The sequence below is a fragment of the Pectinophora gossypiella genome, chromosome 16 (assembly GCF_024362695.1).
Source record: "Pectinophora gossypiella chromosome 16, ilPecGoss1.1, whole genome shotgun sequence".
In the NCBI taxonomy this organism is placed as follows: Eukaryota; Metazoa; Arthropoda; class Insecta; order Lepidoptera; family Gelechiidae; genus Pectinophora; species Pectinophora gossypiella.
The window spans coordinates 3,948,451-3,974,889 of NC_065419.1; the positions used below are offsets into that span (position 1 = coordinate 3,948,451).

Genomic DNA, 26,439 nt, shown 5'->3' on the forward strand with positions numbered 1-26,439 from the left:
GGGAGGCCTATGCCCAGCAGTGGGCGTCGTACGGCTGATGATGATGAATATTTGAGGAAAAATATCTATTTGCGATAGAGCACAGAAAAACAAAAGTCAATACCACCGTTCGGGGTGGTTTTTTAAATGAATTAAGTCTTTTTGGTATGTTAAATGAATTAAGCCTTTGTAGGCTTATTAACCGAAATATAAAATATAGAGCAAGTAGCTCAAACATCATCCCCTACGTATCCACTTAACTTCTATCTACTCATATCATCATCATCATCACCAGCCCATTAACGTCCCCACTGCTGGGGCACGGGCCTTCCCTATGGATGGATAGGGCCTTAAACCACCACGCGAGCCCAGTGCGGATTGGTGGTTATTAACGACTGCTAATGCAGCCGGGACCAACGGCTTAAAGCGCCTTCGGAAGCACGGAGGAGCTCGAGATGAAAACTTTTTTTTTGTGGTCACCCATCCTATGACCGGCCTTTGCAAAAGTTGCTTAACTTCAACAATCGCAAACCAAGCGCGTCAATAGGTATTAGTTAGGTGCCCTAGTCTACACCTCTCCTTACAATTGATATCTATGCCTATAAAAGGTTTGTATCATAAATTCATCTAAGGTCCGTGTTCTTGCTATCTAGTACAGAAGCGATTTATATGACACGAGCTATTAACTAACGGATCTAACTGACAGGTTTTTATTAAGAGATTTCGTGTAAAAATTTATAGAAACGTCTATTTCTCTCTGGTTAAGTAGGTATTTAGATAAGTTAGGTTAGGTTAGTCAGTTGTTAGAATGTCGATTTAAAGTATTTTAACATAGTTATGTTGGCTGCTGAATAAAAGCATTCTTGAATTTGAATTTTGGTTGAAATATCTCTTAATTATGTTGTTGTTTAGTTTGTTGCATTTTTAGAATAATTTAATGAAAACCAAGTATAATGTATATGTGTTTCGTAGATTTTACCTAAATAAACTTTTTTTTATTATTAAGTAAGTGCCTTTTTGATTGGGACGTTATATAATGAAAACCAAGTGGTTTGAGCGTGGTCGTGGTCCAGTAGTTTGAGCTTTCGGCTCACGATCCGGTCCTGGGTTCAAATTCCCGGTGGGGACATATCACGAAAATCACTTTGTGATCCCTTGTTTGGTTAAGACATTACAGGCTGATCTGAGGCTGATGATACGTAGTCGTTACATGAGCTATGTCAGGGGCCTTTAGGGCAATAGTAACCCTGATACCGGGGTTGATGGGGTTGGTAATCCACAGCACAACTCACACGATAGAAGAAGAGCTTAAATACAGCTTGAAAGCTAATTATACTGCTTCAGGAAAACCATGGTACATTTTATTGATGACGTAATCTTACCTGGGTTCCCAATTGGCGGAGAGTCTCCGTCTCGATCGGAAGCGTAGGCGCATGCGCACAAGCCGGGTGACTTCACCGCGCACGCTGACCACTGACGAACCACCTCTTGTAGATGAGAGCTAGAATATAATATACAGGGTGTTAGTGATATATAGTTTATCTATACTACCCACGCTTAGTAAAATATTTGAAAAAATTTTATTACTGCAATTACTTCAACATTTCAATTTAAACAATTTAATGTCTAATAAACAATTTGGTTTCACAAAGGGTCGCTCAACAACCGATGCTGGTGTTGAGTTAATAAATCATGTTTTTCGGGCTTGGGAGGAGTCCAAAGATGCTATTGGTGTCTTTTGTGACCTTTCCAAAGCCTTCGATTGTGTTTGTCATGATATCTTGATCGCGAAACTTCGTCACTATGGAATAACTGATAATGCCATCGCTCTTTTGGAGTCATACCTTAGTGGCCGCGTTCAGAGGGTTGATGTGCATGGCTCCAGATCGTGTGGATCTAACGTCACTATAGGCGTCCCGCAGGGCTCAATTCTAGGTCCATTTCTATTCCTAGTTTACATAAACGACCTACCTAGTCTTGTAAAACATGAGGTGGTGCTGTTTGCAGATGATACCTCCTTACTTTTTAAAGTAAAGAGACGACAAGATTCCTTTGACGATGTAAACAACGCCATTTCAGAGGTAGTGGATTGGTTTACTGTAAACAACCTGCTACTTAATGAAAATAAAACAAAATATGTTTATTTTACGTTATCGAATGTTAGTAGGCCCCTCGATTCTATTATTGTAAAAAATAAGGAATTGGACCTCACGGATACTGCTGTATTTTTGGGAATTACTTTGGACGCTAAGTTGCAATGGAGTCCTCATATTGATAAGTTGTCCAAAAGGCTCAGCTCAGCAGCATTCGCGGTCAAAAAAATTCGTTTAATAACCGATGTAGAAACCGCGCGATTAGTTTATTTTGCCTACTTCCACAGTCTAATGTCGTACGGCATCTTGCTGTGGGGTCATGCTGCAGATATGAACAGCATTTTTGTTCTGCAAAAGCGAGCCATTCGGGCGATTTACAAATTGGGACCCAAGATGTCACTTAGAAATAAATTTAAAGAAATTAATATTTTAACTTTGGCATCACAATATATCTTTGAAAACTTAATATATGTAAAAAAACATATAGGATTATTTGCAAAAAATAGCGATCGGCACATTGTTAATACCAGGAACAAAAATAAACTTGCTTTACAAGTCAGTCGATTACATAAGATTACTAAATCTTTTAAGGGGCAATGTATACGTTTTTACAATAAGATTCCCATTGACATTCAGAATTTGCCTTTCAACTGTTTTAAGACAGTAGTTAAACAAAAACTTTACAAAAAAGGTTATTATAAAGTTAGTGATTATTTAGAAGATATGAATGCATGGGATTAACTGTCTGAGAACTGATATTAGGCAGCTAAATTACTCAATTGTATACCAATATTTTATGTTTTATGTTTATTTTTATTTTTTTAAAGAACGTCTAGGGCCCTGTGCCGAGGTTTTTCTTGCAGCTTCTTTTCCCCGGCTATACAGGTTGTGAGAAGCTGCAGTAGTTTTAGGCGGATGAGACGTTCGTTATGTAAAATTGACGATTCAAAGTGTAACTATGTTACCTACTGAATAAAGATATTTTTGAATTTGAATTTGAATTTGAATATCGTAACGAATACTGAGGGGGATGATTCAGACCATTATTCTGAGTTAATATCAAGTGGAATTTTCATTCATTGATTTAAAAGATGAGTTCCTGTTGCAGTTTATTGTCATTTCTTCTCCTCAGCCATAATACCTTGCGAAATAACGTAGATTCAAAAATGTTTCATTGACCATCAACAAGTTTATCTATGATAATTACGTTGAATATTTTTTTTTGTGTTTATCGTGTTATATATAGGCTTATTTTTCTTTTTGCTTCTTTCATCATTCATTGTTTATTTTTGAACAGAGGGATTGTGTCATCTAACATGATGGACTAATGTTATGGGCGATAGGCTGATCCCTTATCACCATAAGGTTTATCATATCCAGCTTACGACATCGTATCAACAGTGGCTGCAAGTTGTTTTTGATTACTTGTGGCTCTACCCACCCCACTAGGGATTATGGGCGTGAGTTTATGTATGTATGTTTATTTTTGTTGTATTCGTTTTTATATTCACAAAGTGATTTCGACAATGTCCCCATCGGGAATCGAACCCGGACCTCCAGATCTTGAGCCTAACGCTCTAACCACTAGACCACGGAGGCTGTCCTTTGTTTGGTAAGGGCTTTTCAGGCTTGAATCACCTGATTGTCCGAAAAACTAAGATGATTCCGTGCTTCGGAAGGCACGTTAAACCGTTGGTCCCGGCTATTAGCCGTAAAAACACCTCCACCAACCCGCAGTGGAGCAGCGTGGTGGAGTATGCTCCATGCCCCCTCCGGTTGATTGAGGGGAGGCCTGTGCCCAGCAGTGGGACGTATGTAGGCAGTTTATGTATGTTATGTCGTTTTTATATTGTTCTCTCGTCATACAGCACATTGGGTTACACTGTAATGTACCTTCATAAATAAATAAATAATTCAGATTTCTGATTTCATGCATAAGTTACCTGCAATATATATCTCGTATCTGGGACCACGACGATAGAGAAAACGGTCATATCACCACCAGAATGCTCCTTGAATAGTTGGAGGTGTCTCTCATCAGCGCCATGATACATAGCCCAGTGAATGTCTCGGGAACAAGGACTGATGTTGATGACGACTTGACGTTGCGTCAGCGATGACGTATTAAGCTCCAAACTGGAAAAAAAATACGTTTTTTTTATACTTTCTTCATTGCTCGGAAAGCCCTCAACGCTCCCCATTTGCCCAGCCAAATTAATGCCATTTGCGGCAAATCAACAATAAGTCACGTCAAAAAAAAACGGAAAAAAGCTTCTATGGTTCTAACAAATTACACAGAAATGACGGTAGTTGTAAAATAAAGTAAATATAATGTAAATAACAATAGCTACATGCTTATAAAAAATGAATTAAGTTAAATACAGGTGTTACTGTCATCGTAACGAAAACTTTTAGGGATGATTCAGACCATGCTTCTGTGTCGATATTAATTGGAATTTTCGGTCGCAAAATTATGAAACTGAAAATAATTAAAAATAAACACACTAAAAATTTCATGAATTTTCCGACCGGAAATTCCACTTGATATCAACTCAGGGTCATGGTCTGAATCATCCCCCTCAATATTCATTTAGAATTTAGAATAATTCGTTTAGAATAAGTTTAGATTTTTTATTCCTTCTATCGTGTGGGTTGTGAGGTGGATTACCAACCCCATCAACCCTGGTGTCAGGGTTATTATTGAGCCACCAAAGGCTCCTGACATGATTCATGTGTAACGACCACTTACTTACATCAGTAAGTAGTAACCGGAACCAACGGCTTAACGTGCCTTCCGAAGCACGGATCATCTTACATTCGGACAGTCAGGTGATCAGCCTCTAATGTCCTAACCAAACTGGGGATCACAATGTGCTTTTTGTGATATGTCTGCACAGAGATTCAAACCCGGGACCTCCGGATGATGCCATTAGAGTATAGAATTGAAAATAATATGTATAAAAAATCCCAAGGGCTCAATAACTCCTCAAAGTTTTCGTTCCGATGTCACTAACAGCTTGTATACTTATGTGAGAGAGTCTTAAATAGAAAGTAAAATAGGTTGGCTTTTTGACATGGCCTAAGCAAAGTCTAAGTAGATAGACGTATGTCTTCTCGTCCAATTTACAGACACGTAATAATACAAAGAAAACACTTCGCTTCGCTGTTCCATTAAATTGTAACAAACTGAAAGTGGCCCGAAGGTCAAGCCCTGTGCAAACATTTCGCTTTAGTGAAAAGACAAATACAGAAAAGGTCAGAATACGGTTTTATATCCAATAACAGACAAAAACTCTCAAACCTACGCATTTTTAATTCTACATCTTATATTTTCTTTTTGGCATAGCGAATACCTACCTAATGTAAGCGCCTTTTGAAAAATCCATAATGTAGATCAAAAATGTAATTAAGTATCTTCAAATCACGTATATTCTCACCAACGTATGTAAGTATGCATACAGGGTGTTAGTGACATCGTAATTAATACTGAGGTGGCTGATTCAAACCATGATACTGAGTTGATATCAAGTGGAATTTCCTGTCGGAGTCTTCATAAAACAATTACTGCTTTTTATATCAACTCAGAATCATAGTTTGAATCATCCATCAAAGTCTTCGTTACGATGTCGCTAACACTCTTTGGATATTTTTGTCCTCGGATCTATCGTCTGAAATTGCTCAATTGGTGTTTTCTATTACCTTCATTTATAATTTAATTCCATTAAAAATTTTAAGACCAGAAAGTTTTCTGTCATTTTCTACTTAAATTTATATTCTTTTGTGACGTATTTCCTAAAAAAAACACAGTCGTTGACAAAGAAATATTCCACGTCAAAGATCAAACGTTTTATACTAAATAAACATACAAACTTTCAAACAATGACAACCAATATGAAATGCGATGTCTTTGTCTGTATGATCGAAGAAAATACACCATTTAGTTTTGGACGGATTCTTACTGACATTATAAATGCGAAAATAACTCTGTCTGTCTGTTACCTTTTTACACTTAAACAATTGAACTGATGGAGATATAATTTGCTATGGAATACAGTTTATTTATACAGGGGAGAAAATAGAATAGTTTTTATTCCGGAAATCACTAAAATGTTTGGGATGGAGATAAGCTGACATGTAAATTTTATATTTTTATTACTTTTACTGTCACTTTTCGAAATCGTTTGTGACTTGGCTAAGTCTCTAGGTCAACGGTTAGTAACTGCAACTGTAGATCGTTTGTAACTTGGCGAAGTCCCTAGATCAACGGTTAGAAGCTACAACTGCAAACCGTTTGTGACTTGACTAAATCCCTAAGTTAGCGGTTAGAAACTGCAACTGCAAATCGTTTCTGACTTAGCTGAGTCCCTAGATCAGCGGTTAGAAGCAGCAACTGCAAATCGTTTGCGACTTGGCTAAGTTTCCTATTAAGAATGTTAAGTGTCACATTTGAAACAAGTAAACTGACCTTCTCTTTTCTCCTCCTGCTATACTGTACAGCGTTTGGTTGTCAGTCGGCAGCCATTCCATGGCCCTGGATGGTCTGGTTACCAGGACAGTTGGAGACGCCAGGCCTACCCCTGCTGTGTGCAAGAGTAGGAATGCTGCCAGTCTTGTCGTGAATGTTCCAAGATTTCTGTGGGTGAAAAATATACGTTATATGTGCGAAGTTTTTAGGAACAGCAGAGCTCAAGTTTTAGTTACATTAAAATGATGTTGCCTGTTTGCTGCGCGAGAACTTTACTGTGGTAGCCCAGTTTGAAGAATTGAAGAACTTACTTGACTCAGGTCGCAGGTTCAAAACTAGCCTAAACCAATAATTTTTGAAATGGTTTCTGAATTCATATTTGGATCATAAATGATTGTCACGTCCTCAGCGGTGTCATCGTGTGGGTTTCCTCATGGCGTTTACCTCCACAGCTGAGCACGTGATAAACTGGTTTAGGCCTGTGCTATGATTCGAACCTGCTACCTCAAAGTGGGAGTGTGAGTGTGTTATTCACCAATATGTTTTAATATTTTGCAATCTTAGTATGCAAGGTACGTACCACACACCGACCAAGGGTCCTTAGCTTAACTATCGAGTATACCTCATACCTTTGTTTTTTTTACAATAAGTACCTCAAACCGCAACCAATGAGCTCATATGGGGAATGACCATAAATTTACCATGTCCACCATAGGCTCATTGTTTCAAATGACCGTACTCTATAAAACTTTGCTCATATTATTTTTTACGACTACTTAGGGTATGATTTACTTCGCAGTGCGTTTGAAGGGGACTGATTGAGGTCGCCTGACACTTTGTTAGTGTTTAGCATGCCCTGAGTACTTTTTGCTTTAGTTTATAATTGGGTTGCGTTATTTTTTTTAATAATATAGGCTTGCGTTTGACAGTCTTACCTGATGGTAAGTGACTATGTGGTCTAAGGTAGATCACGCTTACCTAGAAAAGGCCTATTCACTCTAGCCTTGAAGGCTCTCAGATTATAACGAGTTGGAAAAACAGACGACGGCAGACAGTATCATAGTACTATGGACCTTATATTTGGAAAATTGAATATCTTCTGTTCCACAGAAGTACACAACCGCGTCCCCGCCGGCGGATGCCTTTTAGGGCCCAGCGCCCATGGGAGCGCGTCAAGCGCTGCGATCGATGCACCTGTGATTACCCCAGTTGGGATATAGTCCCGGTGGCCTTTGCATTATTTTGAGGAGCTCGGTGGCGCAGCGGTTAACGCGCTTGGTCTGCGATTGTTGAAGTTAAGCAACTTTCGCAAAGGCCGGTCATGGGATGGGTGACCACAAAAAAAAAAGTTTTCATCTCGAGCTCCTCCGTGCTTCGGAAGGCACGTTAAGCCGTTGGTCCCGCCTGCATTAGCAATTGTTAATAACCATCAATCCGCACTGGGCCCGCGTGATGGTTTAAGGCCCGATCTCCCTATCCATCCATAGGGAAGGCCCGTGCCCCAGCAGTGGGGACGTTAATGGGCTGATGATGATGATGATGATGATGATGATGATGATGATGATGAGGGTACTGGTGACATCGATTCAGACCATAAACCTGAGTTAATATCAAGTGGAATTTTCCGTCCGTTTATATACACCATAACATTGTTGAACTATTGTTATAATACACTTCTCATCAAAAAAATCGAAACACTTCCGTTTTCATTGTTTCTGTCCGAATTTAACACAAAAAAGAATTCATACGATCAAAAAAAATACATAAATGTATAGCTGGCAGTTTGGCCATTACAGTAATAAGCGAAAATTCTAAATTCAAAATTAGAATTTCATTTGTTTATCTTATAAATTATATTTACAAAAATTTACATTAGGAATTATCAATCAAAATTACAATTACCAATCAAAATTACAATTACCAATAGAAATTATCAATCAAACGTTGTTCAGCGTGGGTTAATAAAGATCATAGTAGATCATTGGTTGCATCACATAAATAAAAGTGTTAGAATATTTTCTCTGATAAAGAATCAGTCTTATTACTTTTTAATACATTTTTTTTTTAATTAAGCGATATTTTTTTGAAAAGTACTAATATACTGCTGCTAGGAAATATGAATGTCTGGACTGAAAGCACCAAAACAAAAAAGGGTCCTGCTGGCAGTATAAAAATTTTGTAGATTTATTTCTTATAAACTAATATTTGTTTTAAAAGAAAACGAAGATAATCTGAAGGTACTAATGCACCGCTATACAGGGATATACACCAATGGTCCGAAGACCTTCAAACCACGGAGGGTCCTGCTGGAAATTAATTCAAGTTTTTTGTTTAACTGTAAAGGTACTATTATTTTTCTTACACTACTCGGAAGGTACTAAATATTACGAAAGTGAAACTCTGGTTGTCGATCGAATCAGACGAAGGGTCCTGTTGTGTATACGGACATCTGTTTTGAGACAAATGTGTGTTTAGGGTTGGAGTACATTTAGCGTTGAAAAACTAAAAATTGGCGCCTATCCTTAAACTTTTTGTTTTTTATTTCAATACTGTGACTTTGGACCGTCTGAAAAAAGGTTTTTTTTCTAAAACGTATGGATACTTCGCCCACAGAAGCCGCCCAAGTTGTGGCATTGCTGGATTCTGGCCTTAGTCAGCGTGTTGCGGCTGCAAGACTGCATCTAAGCCTGTCATCTGTTCATAGAGTCTATAAACGTTATCGGGAGACTGGTTTGTTCACGCGCCGTTCAGGATCTGGCAGGAATCGGGTCACTTCTGAGCGAGATGATCGATTTATTGTAACAACTTCTTTAAGAAATCGACGCCTTAACGCTTTTCAACTGCAGCAGCGGCTTCGTGTTGTACGAAGGGTGGCTGTAAGTGACTCTACAATTAGAAGAAGGTTGAAGGATCGTGGACTGGTACCGCATAAGCCAGCAAATGGGCCGAAATTAACTGCAGACCATCGAAGAGCGCGCCTTAACTTTTCACGTGAGCACCTAAATTGGTCATACCTACAGTGGAGCAAAGTTCTCTTTTCTGATGAGTGTAAAATTATGCTGTATGATAACGACGGAAGGAACAAGGTCTACAGAAGAGACGGAGAACGCTATGCACAATGCTGCATTGAAGAAAAGGTCAGCTATGGTGGCGGTTCGTGGACGGTTTGGGGAGGAATCAGCGCCGACGGTAAGACAGAGCTTGCTTTCGTGTCTGGGCCACGTCTGCCTGCACTAAACTGTCATCGGTACGTCGAAGAGTGTCTCGAGCCTCATGTGATGCCCTATGCACATTTTATTGGCAACGGATTCATATTCATGCACGACAATGCTAGGGCTCACACCGCGGGCGTCGTACGAGATTATCTTAACGAAGTCGATATCTCTATTATGGAATGGCCAGCAAGAAGCCCGGACATGAATCCCATTGAACATCTGTGGGATGAATTAAAGAGACGAATTCGAGCAAGAGATCCTGCCCCAGAAACACTTAGCCAGCTGCAAGATGCAATCCAAGAGGAATGGGACAATATACCACAGCATGTGATCGTGACTCTCATCCGATCGATGAAGAACCGTATGGAAGCAGTAATTAGAGCTCGGGGAGGGAATACAAGTTATTAAATAAACGTTTTTTAGCTTTTTTTTTCATTTACGTGTGTTGTTTTATCCATTTCCTTTATACTCCATACGGAATAAAAATGACTCATTTAACAAAATACGAAACCTATGAAAAATTCATTTAAATTTAGAACATTAACATTAAGATTTGATAAGCTCATATTACTCACTATTAAACGACATTTAACATTTATTCCTAAATGTACACATTTTTCTGATAATCCTGACAAAACGTGAACTTGCAAGGTGTTTCGATTTTTTTGATGAGAAGTGTATATATACATATTATGCATACATACATATACTATATACACACAATGGTGTCTAAAACACCACTGTTGTAAAAAGAACACTTAAGGTATTCCAACACAACATACCTATCTATGTTTCAACGCACGCGCATTCTTGAATAAGTGTAGTGTTTACAAAATAATTTCAAAGCACCCACCGAACAGTAAGCAACGACTGACATTTTATTCCCAATAAAATCTTTGAGCACTAAAACCTAGCTAGACCTAAGGGGTGATCATGACATTCATAATAAACAGTTTAAATTATAGCAATTAACCTTAAAAGAAAATGCACGACGATCGTAAAATGACCATAAACATCAATGGTCGCCGTAAAACTATTGAAGTTGTACAGATAGCAAGAAAGTTTCTGTTTGAAATATCGTATTCATGTGATTATCTTCAAGAAAACCTCGAGGGATTCTCTTAAAATGCATAAATGGTTTTGTCATAATTTTAATTATTATAATCCTTTTCGCATAACGTTTTTAAGCATAATAGTAGTTTCCCATAATAACATCTAAGAATACTGGTTTGTTAGGTATAACTTATTTTTGGACTAATATTTGTTGGTATAAATTTGATTCGCATTATAAATAGGTATCCATAATTCTTTTTTAGAATAATAGTGTTTTGTCATAATTTTAGGTTAACAGTAGGTTAGGTGGCCCAAGGGCCACCCCTACGCCGCCAGTATGTTTATCTTACACACGAAAAGTATACTGAATGATCACCAACAGCATGAAATAGAATAAAAAAAGATAAAAAGTCACAATCATGAACCAAATGCAACCAAGGAAAAATTAAGTTTCGGAAATGTTCAAAGTTGTGCCAAAACTTTTCTTATTCGGAGTATAGTTTTTATGCTTATAATACTTATGCTTCTATGTCATTATTGTCTTTAATTATTATGCTTGTGGTAGTTATGAGTTTCAAAATTATGCTTAAAAAGTTATGACAAATTAATACTATGCGTAACTAATAATAGGACAAGTAACATTATGCCATGGTAAATTAATAAAAAATTATGCGTAAAAATAGAGAACCAACCTCGATACCTTTCAATAGGCTACTTGGAACTTTGTCAAATGAGATACTTTTTACGAAACGTCAAAACGAAAGTTTTCTTTGGAGTTTGTATGGAAATAGTGTCCTGTGACGTCATTAGTAACAGCGGTCAAACGTCGTACTCATTTAAGAAAATAAATGGAAAAGTAACATGATATTCAGATTTCAACATTATAGACTGCCGTCTATTTCTAGATTAGCATTTTATAATTTATCTCTGACCCAGTCAAATACGTTATTACTTTTAATGCGGGTCAAATAAGAAACTTTCCAAGCTTCGTTCCGCAAAAACATTATAGATGGCGCTGTAAGGATTTCCCTTCGTTTTACATTCTAATTTCACGGATAACAGATCTTTTGTCTTTGTTTATGGGTAAAAATGATGGATGACCCTTTTTATTACACCCAGGCACAACACTTTCACCCTTTATCATTCTGATCAAAATAAACAGAAGCAATATAGGTAGCAAAATAATTCTAAACGTAATGTGACCCAAATATCAAGCAACAATTATTTTTATATATGCTTTTGCCATTGCATTTTATTTTTGAATAATTATGTATCCGAGTGCGGTTGCGCAGCGGTAAACGCGCTCGGTCTGCGATTGTTGAAGTTAAGCAACTTTCGCAAAGGCCGGTCATAGGATGGGTGACCACAAAAAAAAAGTTTTCAACGCGTACTTCGGAAGGCACGTTAAGCCGTTGGTCCCGGCTGCATTAGCAGTCGTTAATAACCATCAATCCGCACTGGGCCCGCGTGATGGTTTAAAGCCCGATCTCCCTATCCATCCATAGGGAAGGCCCATGCCCCAGCAGTGGGGACGTTAATGGGCTGATGATGATGTAACCGAGTAATGAAAAAAATGGTAATTAATGTTAAATCTCGACAGTGCCATCTATATTATTTTTAGGGAAAGTAGCTGGCAGAGGAAGACCGAGAAGGACTTACGATGACCAAATTGGAGATGTCCTTAGAAAAGGTTTAATACGATCTACTTTGAACCGGCGTGCGTGTATGAAGCGATTGATGAATGTGGAGGAAGCAAGAGAAGTGTGTCATGATCGAAGCAAATGGAATTCTATAGTCTCTGCTTACCCCGGTGGGAAATAGGCGTGACTTTATGTATGTATTAATTGATGTTAATTTCATGTATGTTTATTTTTTGTATTCACGATTTTAAATTATAAACAATACTTTTGCCGACCGTACGCAGTGTAAGGTCCCACATTGGCGGGATTCTTATTTCTTTCTCTTGTAGCAATGCTATAGATTTCATTTGGGATGTAATTGGGCACTTTAAATAGGAAAAACCTAAGGAAAGCTCATAAGAAACTGGATCGAATGCGAATACGAACATTGATCACCGTATACGCAGGGTAATGTGGATCTATTTCTACTAAGTAGGCAGGTACTACGTGGAAGTATTACCCCTTTTTGTTTTGTACGCTACTTCTGTGCTGAACTGGCAGTAAAATAACCTTCTTCCCTTTTAAAGTCGGTTAAAAAGCGATGGCATTTAGGTTGAAACAGAGCATTTTAAAGAATTAAATTAGATTCCGTACCATAAAGTAACCTAACCACTCAACCGATTTAGATAAAATCTGATACAATATCGAGATCCAAGATAGAATTTAAGATTTTTTATCCCTAAAATCATCCCTTAAGGGGTTTGAACAAATCCAGAAAAAAATCTTATCATCATCAATTTAAAAGCAGCATTCTCCATGCTACTTTTTAGGGAAAAATAGGGCAGTGGTTTCCCTCTTGCCTTCCGCCCCAAAAAAAAAAAAATCTACAGCGCAATAATTTCTACTAATTTTTGGGGAACGTAGCATGGAAAGCCCCGTTTTGATGCTCAACTAACGATGCTCTCAAAACAAACAACAAGCCGCGCAACAAGTTGCGCTCCAGCTGGCAACGTTGTGCGCTGTTGTGCAACGTTGCCATACATGTTAAGCGTTACGAGTTGCGCGTTAATTGTTGCCTAGTGGACACGAGGCTTAAGGCATCTATGAGGCGACGATATCAACGTAAATAAATACGTTATATACTTATAATATACAAGTACGTCCTTATACAGAATGTTAGTGACACCGTAACGAATACTGATACTGATGAGGGGGATGATTCCGACCCTGATTCTGACTTGATATCAAGTAAAATTTTCTATAGGAAAATTTATAAAAAAAAATAATGTTTTTTTAATTATTTTCAGTACTAAACTTTTACAACGGAAAATTCCACTTGATACCAACTCAGAATTTATTATGTTCCGAGTCATCCCTCAAAGTTTTCGTTACGATGTCACTAACACCCTGTATAGTAAGTATCATGGCAACAAAAAAATAAAGCAAGTTCTAATATTAGTATTTCAATACAGATGTGCACTTTTTGTTACCTTAGATTTACTGCCGTCTCAGATGGAAAGATTTATCACATTTTCTTTTTTAATTTATTGTTTTTGGTTTTTAGCCAGTTCATTTTTTTTACTATTATCAACCGATTAGTTTAGCTGGAAGTGGGCTTGCACGCTGAGCGAAACGACTTAAGTTCTTTTCTGGGAAATGATTTTTATTTATAATTATGTCTGAGATAATGACGTAGTCTTATAGCGAAAACCGCATTCGGAATCAAAAAAAATTTTCGGACAATCCGATGATACAGCCCATAAAGTCCCCGCCAGACAAAGATTCTATTCTTTTTTCCTGATGAGAACATTGTCGATATCACTTTGTGTGAGACTATTCAGAAAGTGATTTCGGCATTGTTCCCACCGGGGATCGAACCCGGACCTCCAGGTCATGAGCTCAACGCTCTAACCACTAAACCATAACAGAGGCTGTTATTACAATATCACGACTCCCGAAATATAGATAAGCATACAAAACTGAGTTTTATGTCTTTTATTTATTTCCATTCCAACGTAGCATAATTATCATTACAATCTCAGACCAACTTTTTATTTGGTCTCAGATCATAATCACGACATAAAAATGTCATGAAAACCGACAGAGGAATTGTGCCAACTCGGCAGACCAGTTTATGTGCGATGAGCTGATAACCTATCATCATACGTCCCGTCACGTGACCACATACATCAGATCCATCTTTGGACTTACCAAGAGTGGCTGGAACTTGTCTTCAGGAGGTCAAAAGAAATTCATCTTTAAAGCAATATTCATCTTTAAAGCAAAGTTTGAGCTAGGTTTAAAAGTTTGTAAATTTGTGGCAGATGGCATTAACTACTAAGCTAAACTAATAGGGTGCGCTGAGGTCTGCCATCCGGTACAAAATTTACGACAACAGGCTTGGGGGTGCCCAGTTGGGGGCGAACCTCTGCTCAGGTTAATCGACCCTGATGGGACGATAGCAATATTACTTATTTAGATGCATTTCGTTAAGCCGTTGGTCCCGGCTATTAGCCGTAAGACCACCTCAATCTGCAGTCAAACAGCGTGGTGAAGTATACTCCATACCTCCTCGAGTTCAATTAGGGGAGGTCTGTGCCCAGCAGTGGGATGTATATAGACTGTTTATGTTATAGACAGATAGATAAAATAGTTTATTCTTCTACTGTCGTGTGGATTGTGAGGTGGATTACCAACCGTATCAACCCTGGTTAATACTTTATTGAGCACAATGGACACAAAATACAGAGATAAGGACAACATTATATGTTTATGTTATGTGTTATGTTAAGCTCACTTGTTAAATGAATTGATTCAATGTGGCCTTTTTAACCTCCCCGTTTTGATATACCCGCTTTCTCCAAAAGGGAATAATCGCTCCTGAAAATCTACAAGATCTAAACACGGCGAACAGTTGCAATATCTACTATAAATAAACTGTCTGCTACAGTTTTGTATTTCTGTCTGTGTTTTGATGTATTTCACTTTATGTCTCGTGGATTTCGGTGCGCACGCGCCATATATTTATAAACTCAAGGTTCTGATGTCTGGGTGTCATGTGTGAAATTTAATGTGGGATTTCATTCATTTTTTTTAAATGACGGTTTGTTTAATATGGAGATATTATTATGATGACTTACTTAGTTATCAAAATTACTTATAACAACATAAACATAAGGTCAGAACTATATCCCAGCTACGGTAGCCAGAGGTAAATTCTACTTAAATAACATAACATAAGTACTTACCTACTTATTTTTTTATGAATATTTTTATTTACATAAACAAATCGGACAAATCTAATGAAACATGAAAGCATACGCATATTCGCTAACAGAATTTTCAATTTTAAATGGAGAAGAAATAAAAGTTTTAATTGAATTTGGTTTTTTTTCAGAGGAACTACATTCACTATCAAAGAACAGATAAGGTAGAATTTTGTTTAGTTAATTTGTGAAAATTGTAGACATGTTCAGAAGGATTTAGCTTTTCATCATCTACGGAATTTTCGCTCGTATTGTAGAATAGAATAGAAATAGTTTATTATTGTCAGCCTCCGTGGTCTAACGGTTAGAGCGTTAGGCTCACGATCTGGAGGTCCCGGTTCGATTCCCGATGGGGACATTGTCGAAATCACTTTGTGAGACTGTCCTTTGTTTGGTAAGGACTTTTCAGGCTTGAATCACCTGATTGTCCGAAAAAGTAAGATGATTCCGTGCTTCGGAGGGCACGTTAAGCCGTTGGTCCCGGCTATTAGCCGTGGTGGAGTATGCTCCATACCCCCTCCAGCTGATTGAGGTAAGGCCTGTGCCCATCAGTGGGAGTATATAGGCTGTTTATGTATGTGTATTATTGTAGAAATTGCAAAAAAGGACGCTACACACAAAAACAAGACAAAAACAGCATTCAAAATTTTCACAAAACAATTCTTATCTTATTTAGCATATTTGATCCCACTGCTGGGCGAAGGCCACCTCTTGATTTTTCCACTCCTCTCGACTTCGCGCGGTCTCCAGCCAATCCTTCCGATAAACATTGAGGTCGTCACACCACAAAACAATTACAAAAAAGTAAAACGGATGTTCGTCGAAATGGCTGCAAGTTGTCTTTGATTACTTGTGGCTCTGCCCACCCCATTTGGGATTACGGGCGTGAGTTTATGTATGTGTATGTGTATGTCGTCGAAATGATCTTTCGGTGGTGGTGGACGTCCTAGGTTTACCTTAACCCCCTCGGACATAATTTTGTCTTCAATCGTATGGCGTCAGACGTCACACACAGATGCGCGTGTACAGTCATGAGCAATATAATGTACCCATTTTAGAACTCTGTCACACTAACATTATTTGACATTTAGTGAGACTTACGGTTCAATTTGTCAAAAAAGTTAATGTGACATGGAACCAAAGTGTATACATACAGGGTGTTAGTGAAATCGTAACGAAAACTTTGAGGGATGATTCAGGCCATGATTCTTAGTTGATATCAAGTGGAATTTTCCGTCGCAAAAGTATGGACCGGAAAATAATTTAAAAAAACATAAAAAAAATCATAAATTTTCCGACAGGAAATTCCACTTAATAATCAACTCAGAATCATGGTCTGAATCATCCCCCTCAGTATTCGTTACGGTGTCACTAACACCCATGCCTACTTGTATGGCTACCTGTATGTACTGGTAAGGGGTGTAAGTGACATCGTAACGAATAATGAGGGGGCTGGTTTAGCTCATTATTCTGAGTTAATATCAAGTGGAATTTTCAATCGCAAAATTATAGAATTGAAAATAATTACAAAAAACTAAAAAAAAAACATGAATTTTGCGACGGAAAATTCCACTTGATATTAACTCAGAATCATGGTCTGAATCATCCCCCTCAGTATTCGTTACGATGTCACTAACACCCTGTATTAATGCTCGTGACCGTACGATAGTATCAATATGTGGTGTCTGTACAACGAGGTTGTTTGTATGATGTGTCCGGGGTATGGCATAGGTAAGTATTATTGTTTTGGATTGCGGACTTGAATTGTGTACCTTGTTAGGTTATTATTAGGTATATTGTTGTGGTGGTATTGAGTTCATTCGTGCCCATTGACGGCTACGAGCTATGGTTGTTTACATTCGGCGTCTTATTATTTAGTATAACTTACTTACTCAGTTTCACAATATTATTCTTCTTTTCGTGTGGGTTTTGAGGTCAATGACCGAACGAACCAACCTTGGTATCAGGGTAACTCTTCTTCTATCGAGTGGGTTGTGAGGTCATATACTGTTTATGAATCTCTCTCGTTATCTGTTTATCTGTGGCTTTTATTTTACACATCTGTTTATTTGTCGTATCTATTATGTATACTTTAACCCCTTGGCATACTATCTACCTTTGACTAATACTTTCATATTTTTCGTAATCCCTTAATTCATATATTTTCTTCATAATTATATTTGCTTATTTTCTTATTTATTGTAAGTAAATCCCGACACTTTTTGTTGGCACGATAGTTCAAAGTATTTATAAGCGTAACTTAGGTACTGGCAGAATATCAGTGTTGCTGAGAGTGGTATTTCTACTATCATTCGCAACAACATGCTGAGTCAGTCCCTTTTCCCTGGCAGTGTATTTTTTGATTTGTATACTGATCTTTATCTTCTCTACTATTGTACTGCACTGTTTTGGAAATAAAGTTATTCTATTCTATTATTCTATTCTATTCTAAGTACCAATCTCATCAAGCCTGAGTAAGTAGGGACCAACGCTTAACGTGCCTCCCGAAGCACGGACCATCTTACTTCCGAACAATCAGGTGATCAGCCTGTAATGTCCTAACCAAACTAGGAATCATAAAGTGATTTTCGTGATGTATCCCCACCGGGATTTGAACCCGGGACCTTCTGATCGTGAGCCCAACGCTCAACCACTGGATCACGGATATACGTAGTATTACTCCTTATTCTATGTCAATAGTGTGGGTTTTGAGATAGATTACCAACCCCATCAACCCTGGTGTCAGAGTTACAATTGAGCCGTCAAAGGCCTCTGACTTGGCTCATGTAACGATTACTAACTGACATCAGTAAGTAGTAACGTAGACCAACAGCGGAGTATACCCTTAATCTATTATAACAATACAATACACTATTTATTACTGTATTACAGAACTAACATACAACCTAGGAATGCTAATGAAATAAATGTACAAAAGACGGTTTATCTCTTAGGCCAATAATAATATAATGTAGGATTGTATAATTCCATGAAACGAATGTGTACCTGCGATCACGAGTACTAATATGTATACGCTTTGAAATCATGTCACATTAACTTTTTTCACAAATTAAACTGTAAGTCTCATTAAATGTCAAATATGATAGTGCGACAGGGTTCTAAAGTGGGTACATGATATTGCTCATGACGGTACTTGAAGAAATAGATCTATGATCAATTTTGATTTATCTATGACGATACTCTAGAATGTTGAGGAGCTCGGTGGCGCAGCGGTTAACGCGCTCGGTCTGCGATTGTTGAAGTTAAGCAACTTTCACAAGGGCCGGTCATAGGATGGGTGACCACAAAAAAAAAAAGTTTTCATCTCGAACTCCTCCGTGCTTCGGAAGGCACGTTAAGCCGTTGGTCCCGGCTGCATTAGCAGTCGTTAATAACCACCAATCCGCACTGGGCCCGCGTGGTGGTTTAAGGCCCGATCTCCCTATCCATCCATAGGGAAGGCCCGTGCCCCAGCAGTGGGGACGTTAATGGGCTGGTGATGATGATGATGACTCTAGAATGTAGGCTTATAGTGTGTGACTTTTATTTTTTCCCGAAATGGCGAAAGGAATATTTGTAGTCAGAGAAAAAAATATAGACTGTGTCGGAGCTCAATTGCCAAGCTTTTATTTCCATCCCACAATAATATTGTCAAATATGGTAGTGCGACAGGGTTCTAAAGTGAGTATATGATATTGCTCATGACTGTACTTGAAGAAATAGGTCTATGATTAATTTTGATTTATCTATGACGATACTCTAATTCAAAAATATCTTTATTCAGTAGGTAACATAGTTACACTTTGAATCGTCAATTTTACATAACGAACGTCTCATCTGCCTAAAACTACTGCAGCTTCTCACAATTTGTATAGCCGGGGAAAAGAAGCTGCAAGAAAAACCTCGGCACAGGGCCCTAGACGTTCTTTAAAAAAGAATCTAGAATGTAGGCTTATAGTGTGTGACTTTTATTTTTTCCCGAAATGGCGAAAGGAGTATTTGTAGTCAGAGAAAAAAATATAGACTGTGTCGGAGCTCAATTGCCGAGCTTTATTTCCATCCCACAATACTATAATTCAATGAAGGTATCATAGTAAATACTTGGTGTATAGTTGGTGTTAAATCCCAACGACCCGATTACTCTAGCCATAGAGGCAGCCAATCAGCTCGCGACACCAAACACTTCAGGACCCCGATACCGACCCCGCCGGCGTGGTCGACGATTTCCCTCATTCAGCGCTTATTGCTATCGACCCGCTAGGGTCGATTAATTCTTTCAAATATTTTTCCTCTCAGACGACGCCCTGAGCCGAGGTTCGCGCCCAACTGGGCACCCTCAGGCCTGTTGTCTTAAACGTTGTACCGGGTGAGAGCCTTCAGCGCTCCCCATTTGTCCGGCCAAGTAGTTAATGCCATCTGCGGCAAATCTACAATAAGTCACGTCAAAAAAAAAAAAAGTGTAAAGTATCGCTGTAAAAGGTTTCCTTAATTATCATGTTACGAGGGGTTAGAAGTAGATATAAAATCGATGTTGGATTGACTTTTACCCCACTCCGGACACTGCATACAAAAAACCACTCTTACCGTGTCTGTTTGTGTGTTTAATTGGAGATGTCCTTAGAAACGGTTTAGTACAAATTACTCTGACCGCGTGCGTGTATGAAACGATTGATGAATGAGAAGGAAGCAAGAGCAGTAAACAAATGGAATTTCATAGTCTCTGCCATAGTTTTTTTTTTTTTTCTAATTCCCCAACCGGCTGCAGCTAAAAATCTGCGTCATAGTCTAGCTACAGCTAGGTCGTGACATTTGCTGAGCTGAAGCCGTTTCGGAATTAAGTATAATAATTATTAAGTAATTTAATTACCTAAGTATGTTTTGTTAATTAGTGTTAAGTCTGCCGAATAAATATTTTTTCTTTCTTTTCTTTCTTTCTTTCTTTCTGCTTATTCTAGTTAGAAATAGGCGTGAGATTATGTATGTATGATTGCATAACGTCTGCTGTCTAACGCCTTAGAGTACGTTCAGATGACAAGCGCTCAACGCGCGTTTTGATAACGCGCGTTTACAACTACATACATTTTATTCAGGCTGTACACATGCTAACGCGCGTTTTAATACAGCGCGCGTTGAACGCTGCGCTAGCGCTCGACTGTTGTCAACGCGCGTCAACGCGCGCCTTGAGATCATTGGTTTTCTATATTTCCGTTCACTTGAGCGCGCGCTTTCGACGCGGATAGACGTATTTTAGGGTTCTTCAGTATCAGTCCGTCCAAAAATCGTCCGAAATGGAAACCGAAGTAACTCATCAAATGACTTGATGGACATTCTGAAGAAGTTAAAAAATTTGGGTCCGAATTGCCTTAACTTAGGATACAAAATTATGTACTGGCTTTCAGTCAGCCTGTGTGACAAAATTGGGTGGACCCAATATCTGCGTCTTCTGTCGCGTCGTTTCAGCCGTCGGTATAGAATCACTGTTAAAACTGTTTCAACGTCCATCTTCAACAAATGTAAGAACTGTACTGAATACCATGACGGTCGCGGCAACGCGCGTTCGACGCCTGACAAGCGCGTGTCATGTAAACACTATACAAAAATTTTACGCGCGTTGATCGCGCGTTGAACGCTTGTCATCTGAACGTAACCTTAGTGTGAGCGGGATAGACAGTTCGCTCACACTTCTGTACACTCCTTATGTTTAGTGGCGTCCGGCCATTTAAAACTAAAGTAAGAGTCAGAGTGAGGTTGGTGCCTGCCACGAGTTGGTGCGGGGCAGAGAGTTAGCGTCCTATACGAATTGTTATTCTTTATTCTATGCTTTAACTTCGTGTAGGTATTTTACTGAAACAGGAATGTATCCTCCGGCCAAGTAATTAATGTCATATGCGGCAAATCAAAAATCAAAATCAAAAATATCTTTATTCAGTAGGTAACATAGTTACACTTTGAATCGTCAATTTTTACATCCGCCTAAAACTACTGCAGCTTCTCACAACCTGTATAGCTGAGGAAAAGAAGCTGCAAGAATAACCTCGGCACAGGGCCCTAGACGTTCTTTAAAAACAATAAACATAAATCTACGATAAAACGAAATGTTTATGAAAATGACAGGGAGTGGAATTCTCTGCCGTCTTCTGTATTTCCGAATGCATATAACCCGGGTGCTTTCAAAGCGAGAGTGAACCGGCACCTTCTGGGAGAGCTCGCTCCATCTTCGGCCTCGTCAATGCCTTCAGGCAAGTATGGGGCCAAGAGCAAACCCATCAAAAGTAAAAAAAAAAACAAAACAGGTATCAAGACTATTTGCTGGAATCAGCACCATTACTTTGATTTATTAAAAAAAAAACTTTTTTTTGTTTATTTTTTATATTTTTGATACATATGACTAACTACGATAAACATTTTATCGGAATATCTAAGTATATCATTTTCCCTAGATCTCTCTCTATCCATCGAACTTTCTGTAAGATTACGAATTTAATTTTCGACGCAAATCTAAAATCGCTTAAAGCCAGTGATAAAATATTTACCAAAAGTTTTCCGATAGATTAATATACAGGGTGTTAGAGACATCGTTACGAAAACTTTGAGGGATGATTCAGGCCAAGATTCTGAGTTGATATCAAATCTAGTGGAACTTTTCGTACGTATGTATCGTAAGTATAGCACGGAAAAAAAAAAAAGAATCATGAATTTCGCTTAACAATTGTGCTTGTAGATAGTAATTATGTAGTTATTGAAGAAATCTAGCGGAACCGAAATGTTCAGATCCACACGATCTGTAAATCCATCGTATCGTTCAATTTGATTCCGAATTTTTTATGATAGCGTGTTATGAATTTTAGATAAATAAGCGCCGGAATTAGCGATCATAGGTTATGGCCCTAATATCCATATATTATCATACCTTACCATTCAAATGAGGAACACTCTCAAAATCACATTCAAAAAACACAATTTTCCGGCCAAGTAGTTAATGCCATCTGCGGCAAATCTACAACAAGTCACGTCAAAAAAATAAAAATCTAATAAGTATTCATTTATTCCAGGGTTATTTAGAACCAAACAAAATAAATGCATCTCATTATACGACATTATATTCTTCCTGCGTGTTTACTCATTCAAATTTAATATAATACAAACAAAATCAATCCCATTCACTGAATCTTCTGAAATGGGTCCTTCTACGTCAATACAACATTTTATATTCTACTTGACATACATGAGAAATGAGCTCGAAATTCGAATATTTTTGAAATCGAATTCGGTGCGCCGAAATAGCTTACGGCGGATGCATATTTCTAGGCGTTTGCCATTGTGGATTTTGTAAAGTGATTCCGATCATACTGTTTAATTAACACGGTGACTCCAAATTGAAGATGTCCTTAAAAAAGGTTTAGTAGATACAATTTACACTGATCCGGCGCGCGCGTGTAACGAATTGATTTAGATATGTGGAAACAAGAGAAAAATGACAAGAACTAAGGCAATTTAGCCGGGCAAATGAAGAAAATCGCATTAACTAGATACTTGGCGCTGAGGGCTCTCACTCGGTACAAAATTTAAGACAACAGGCTTGAGGGTGCACAGTTGTTAACCGTGGTGAACTATCAAGATTCCCTGAGATTCACTTTGTGATCACCTGATTGTCCGAAAACAAAATCCGTGCTTGAGAAGCCACGTTAAGCCCAGTCACTTACTGATATTAGTACGAAGTCGTTACCAGAGTCATGCCACGGGCCTTTGGCGGCTCAATAAGAACCCTGACACAACACCAGTTTGCTAGGTACACAACCAACACGATAGAAAAATACACCGCACAGCCACGACAAAATGATATAATACCATTTATTTGAAGCTTAGTAAGAAGTATCCCAACCATATCCTTGCCACAGACGCAACTCGTCAGCAAACTGAAATAATATTTACTAATAATTATATATATTATTATGGATTGCAAAACTCCTTACCCCATAGTTCTAAGTCTTCCAAAAACGTCTCCAAAACATGAACACACACGACCTCCGTTGGTCTTCAACAAGAAATAGTCCGGGAGACACAAAAGCTCCCGCTTTATAAAGACATATTTGAAATTCAAAACGATTGTGAAAAATCGTTTTGTATTTGATACAGAATTTATTTCTGAATTATGCACTCAACAAGTGGAAGGTTGCATTTTTATTTCCACGTAATCTTTTCTTGAAATAGGTATTTTATTTACACTATGCACTAAGGTTTCTTCTCCTATTAGTCTATCACTTTTATTATAAATGACAACATTTTATTTACGTCACTGTGAAAATAATTCTAAATAATTATTGACCATCTAGATTTCGAGATTAATAAACATTGTATTTGATTAAATAAAGAAAAACAAATATTCGAATTTTAAATGACGAACGTTCCGTATACCTGACCACTAGTTCACACATTCAAACATTTTAATTTTCGAAACTTCTGAATTCACTATAAAGGCGCCATCACACTCGCGTTACCGAAACCGTACGGCGTTAATTACCGAAAATCGTACCGAAATTGTCCTGGGATTTGTGCCGTGCGTGCACGCGCCACTCGGCAACTGTGGATCATGCGTGCGCTAGCGATGCATCGGCGCCGCTATCAAATAAACAAAAAGTGCAGCAAGCTTTGTCGCTAGAGTTTCACCGTTTCTTATTAGTCGATACACGCGACACGATTCGGTTAAATTCTATTTATTTTTATAATAAATACGTCTTAATTACACTTGTTTTACTTGGAAATGAACGCGCGGCAATTAATTATGCTTGTTTTGTTTTTAATAAAGTAAGCAGGTTTATCTGATGAAAAGAGGTTTTAAATTCTTTTATCGTGTGTAAAACGCATGCAATGTTATTTATAGTCATAAGATGGAATGTCTTTTTAAAATCCAAACCCCATTGGTTAATTTGTGTCTGCAAATCTCGGCCTTAGGAGGTTAAAAACATTGTGCTTTGAAATTGGCAGTGTTAACATGCATAAACAAACAATGTATAGAAAAAAATCGAATATTATCTAGTCGTTATTGTGGTTATCATAAAGAAATGTACATAATACAAAATAAAATAAACAATACTTGCAGTGTCTTCATCAATAACCGGTATTATTACAAATATAACTAAAATATATTCGATTTAAAATGTATGGAAATAAAACCCTAAAAGACGATTTGACAATCTGCTTACTTCAAACTTGATTTCAAAATAGAAGTACATAAAAGTGTCCAATAGATTTTTTTTATCGTAATATTTATCTCAGCTCTATAAGAAAACAAAACTTGATCTTAAAACGTACGAAATGTTAATTTTATTACAGATTTCAACAAATCGATAAAGTTCAGTTCTCAGTAAAATCACAACACATACTCTCTTTTCAACACGGAAGTCCTTTAATTGCGTATACACACATACTTTTTGTTTTAACAACAAATGGCAATAACTACTTGACCGGCCAAATGGGGAGCGCTGAGAGCTTTCAATCGGTGCAAAATTTAAGGCAACAAACAGGCCTGAGAGGCCAGTTGGGTCCGAACCTTGGCTCAGTGCGTCGTCTGCGGATTCATATTTGAAAGAATTAATCGACCCCTATGGGGCGATAGTGGTAAGCGCCAAATGAGGGAAATCGTCAACCACACCGGTGGAACTTACAGAGACAGTAAAATATTTATTGTCCTAATATTATATACACACATACATTATAATGTATAAATATCCATGTTCATAATTTCTATGGATGTCATAGCAGATCTACAAGTCGTCTGAGGGCAAACCTGTGGCTGTTTTGGTATTCGTGATGTTGAATAGATTGAACTACAAACTGTAAATTACAAGTTACAATTACAAGTCTATAGGTAATTATAATAGTGTAGTTTCCAAATAGTCAAATCAGTTACTTTTTAAAAAACGTAAAACACGAATTTACTATGGAATTTGTATGAAAAAGCAACCTGTGACATTATACAAAAATGTAACAAAATATCGCACTTATTATTTCATTTTTCACAACTAAAATTCATAAATAAGTTAATAAATAGAAAAAAGAAAACGTTTTTTGTCACCTTTAGGTATATCTTTATTCAGTAATCAGAATTTCATTTTATCTTTGACCTAGCAAACATCCAATTAAATCAATTCATTATTTTGATACATCATTATAGCGTGTTATCTCAGATGACTGAATATTTTAATTACTTTTCTCAATTATATTTCTGTACTTATCTGGACTGGACTTAGATATATTATTTTTATTATTAATTTCTTATTATGATTGCATAACTTTATTGATTGTAATTTACACTGCATGTAAAATACTTAAAGACTTGAATATAATTATTATAAATTCAATAACGCATTACCGATTTCCGATATGCATAACAATATTCAATTTATTACCCATATTATTTACGATTTAATCAACGAGAAATTCAGAAACTATTAATGTATTATTTTACATTTAATGACATAATTCCATAAATGGAATTAAAGTCTTATAAGACACATTCTTATTTTTATTATTAAATAATAAAATAAAATAAATTTAAAACCATAAATTTAGAGTATGTATTTTAATAAAACCAATTTATATTGAATATAAGCTATTTATGATATTGTTATCACTTTTACTATCGTCCACGTTATGTGCCATTTAATTAGTTGAGTTGTAAAAGAAAATAAAACGTGCAATCGGAGGGGTAATTCTACGACATTCCTTGTAAGTAGACCATTAAGTCGC

General features: G+C 37.5%; 1 protein-coding gene across 3 annotated transcripts in view; it reads right to left on the minus strand.

Annotated features, from left to right (window-relative positions):
* The window catches only part of LOC126373973 (protein NDNF-like), a 49,839-nt gene extending 25,548 nt beyond the window's left edge, over positions 1 to 24,291 (minus strand). Inside the window, exons 1-4 of one of the 3 annotated variants that reach the window (XM_050020384.1) lie at positions 23,664 to 24,291; positions 6,538 to 6,705; positions 4,016 to 4,208; positions 1,362 to 1,480 (exon numbers count right to left, since the gene is read on the minus strand). In XM_050020384.1, coding sequence (XP_049876341.1) covers positions 1,362 to 1,480; positions 4,016 to 4,208; positions 6,538 to 6,705; positions 23,664 to 23,668 — 485 coding nt within the window. In that variant the 5' untranslated portion in view covers positions 23,669 to 24,291. Of the gene's footprint in view, positions 1 to 1,361; positions 1,481 to 4,015; positions 4,209 to 6,537; positions 6,706 to 7,472; positions 7,490 to 10,534; positions 10,618 to 23,663 lie in introns of those variants that run through there. The other 2 variants (XM_050020385.1, XM_050020386.1) reach the window with 2 other exon arrangements.
* Between the last annotated feature and the right edge of the window lie 2,148 nt (positions 24,292 to 26,439).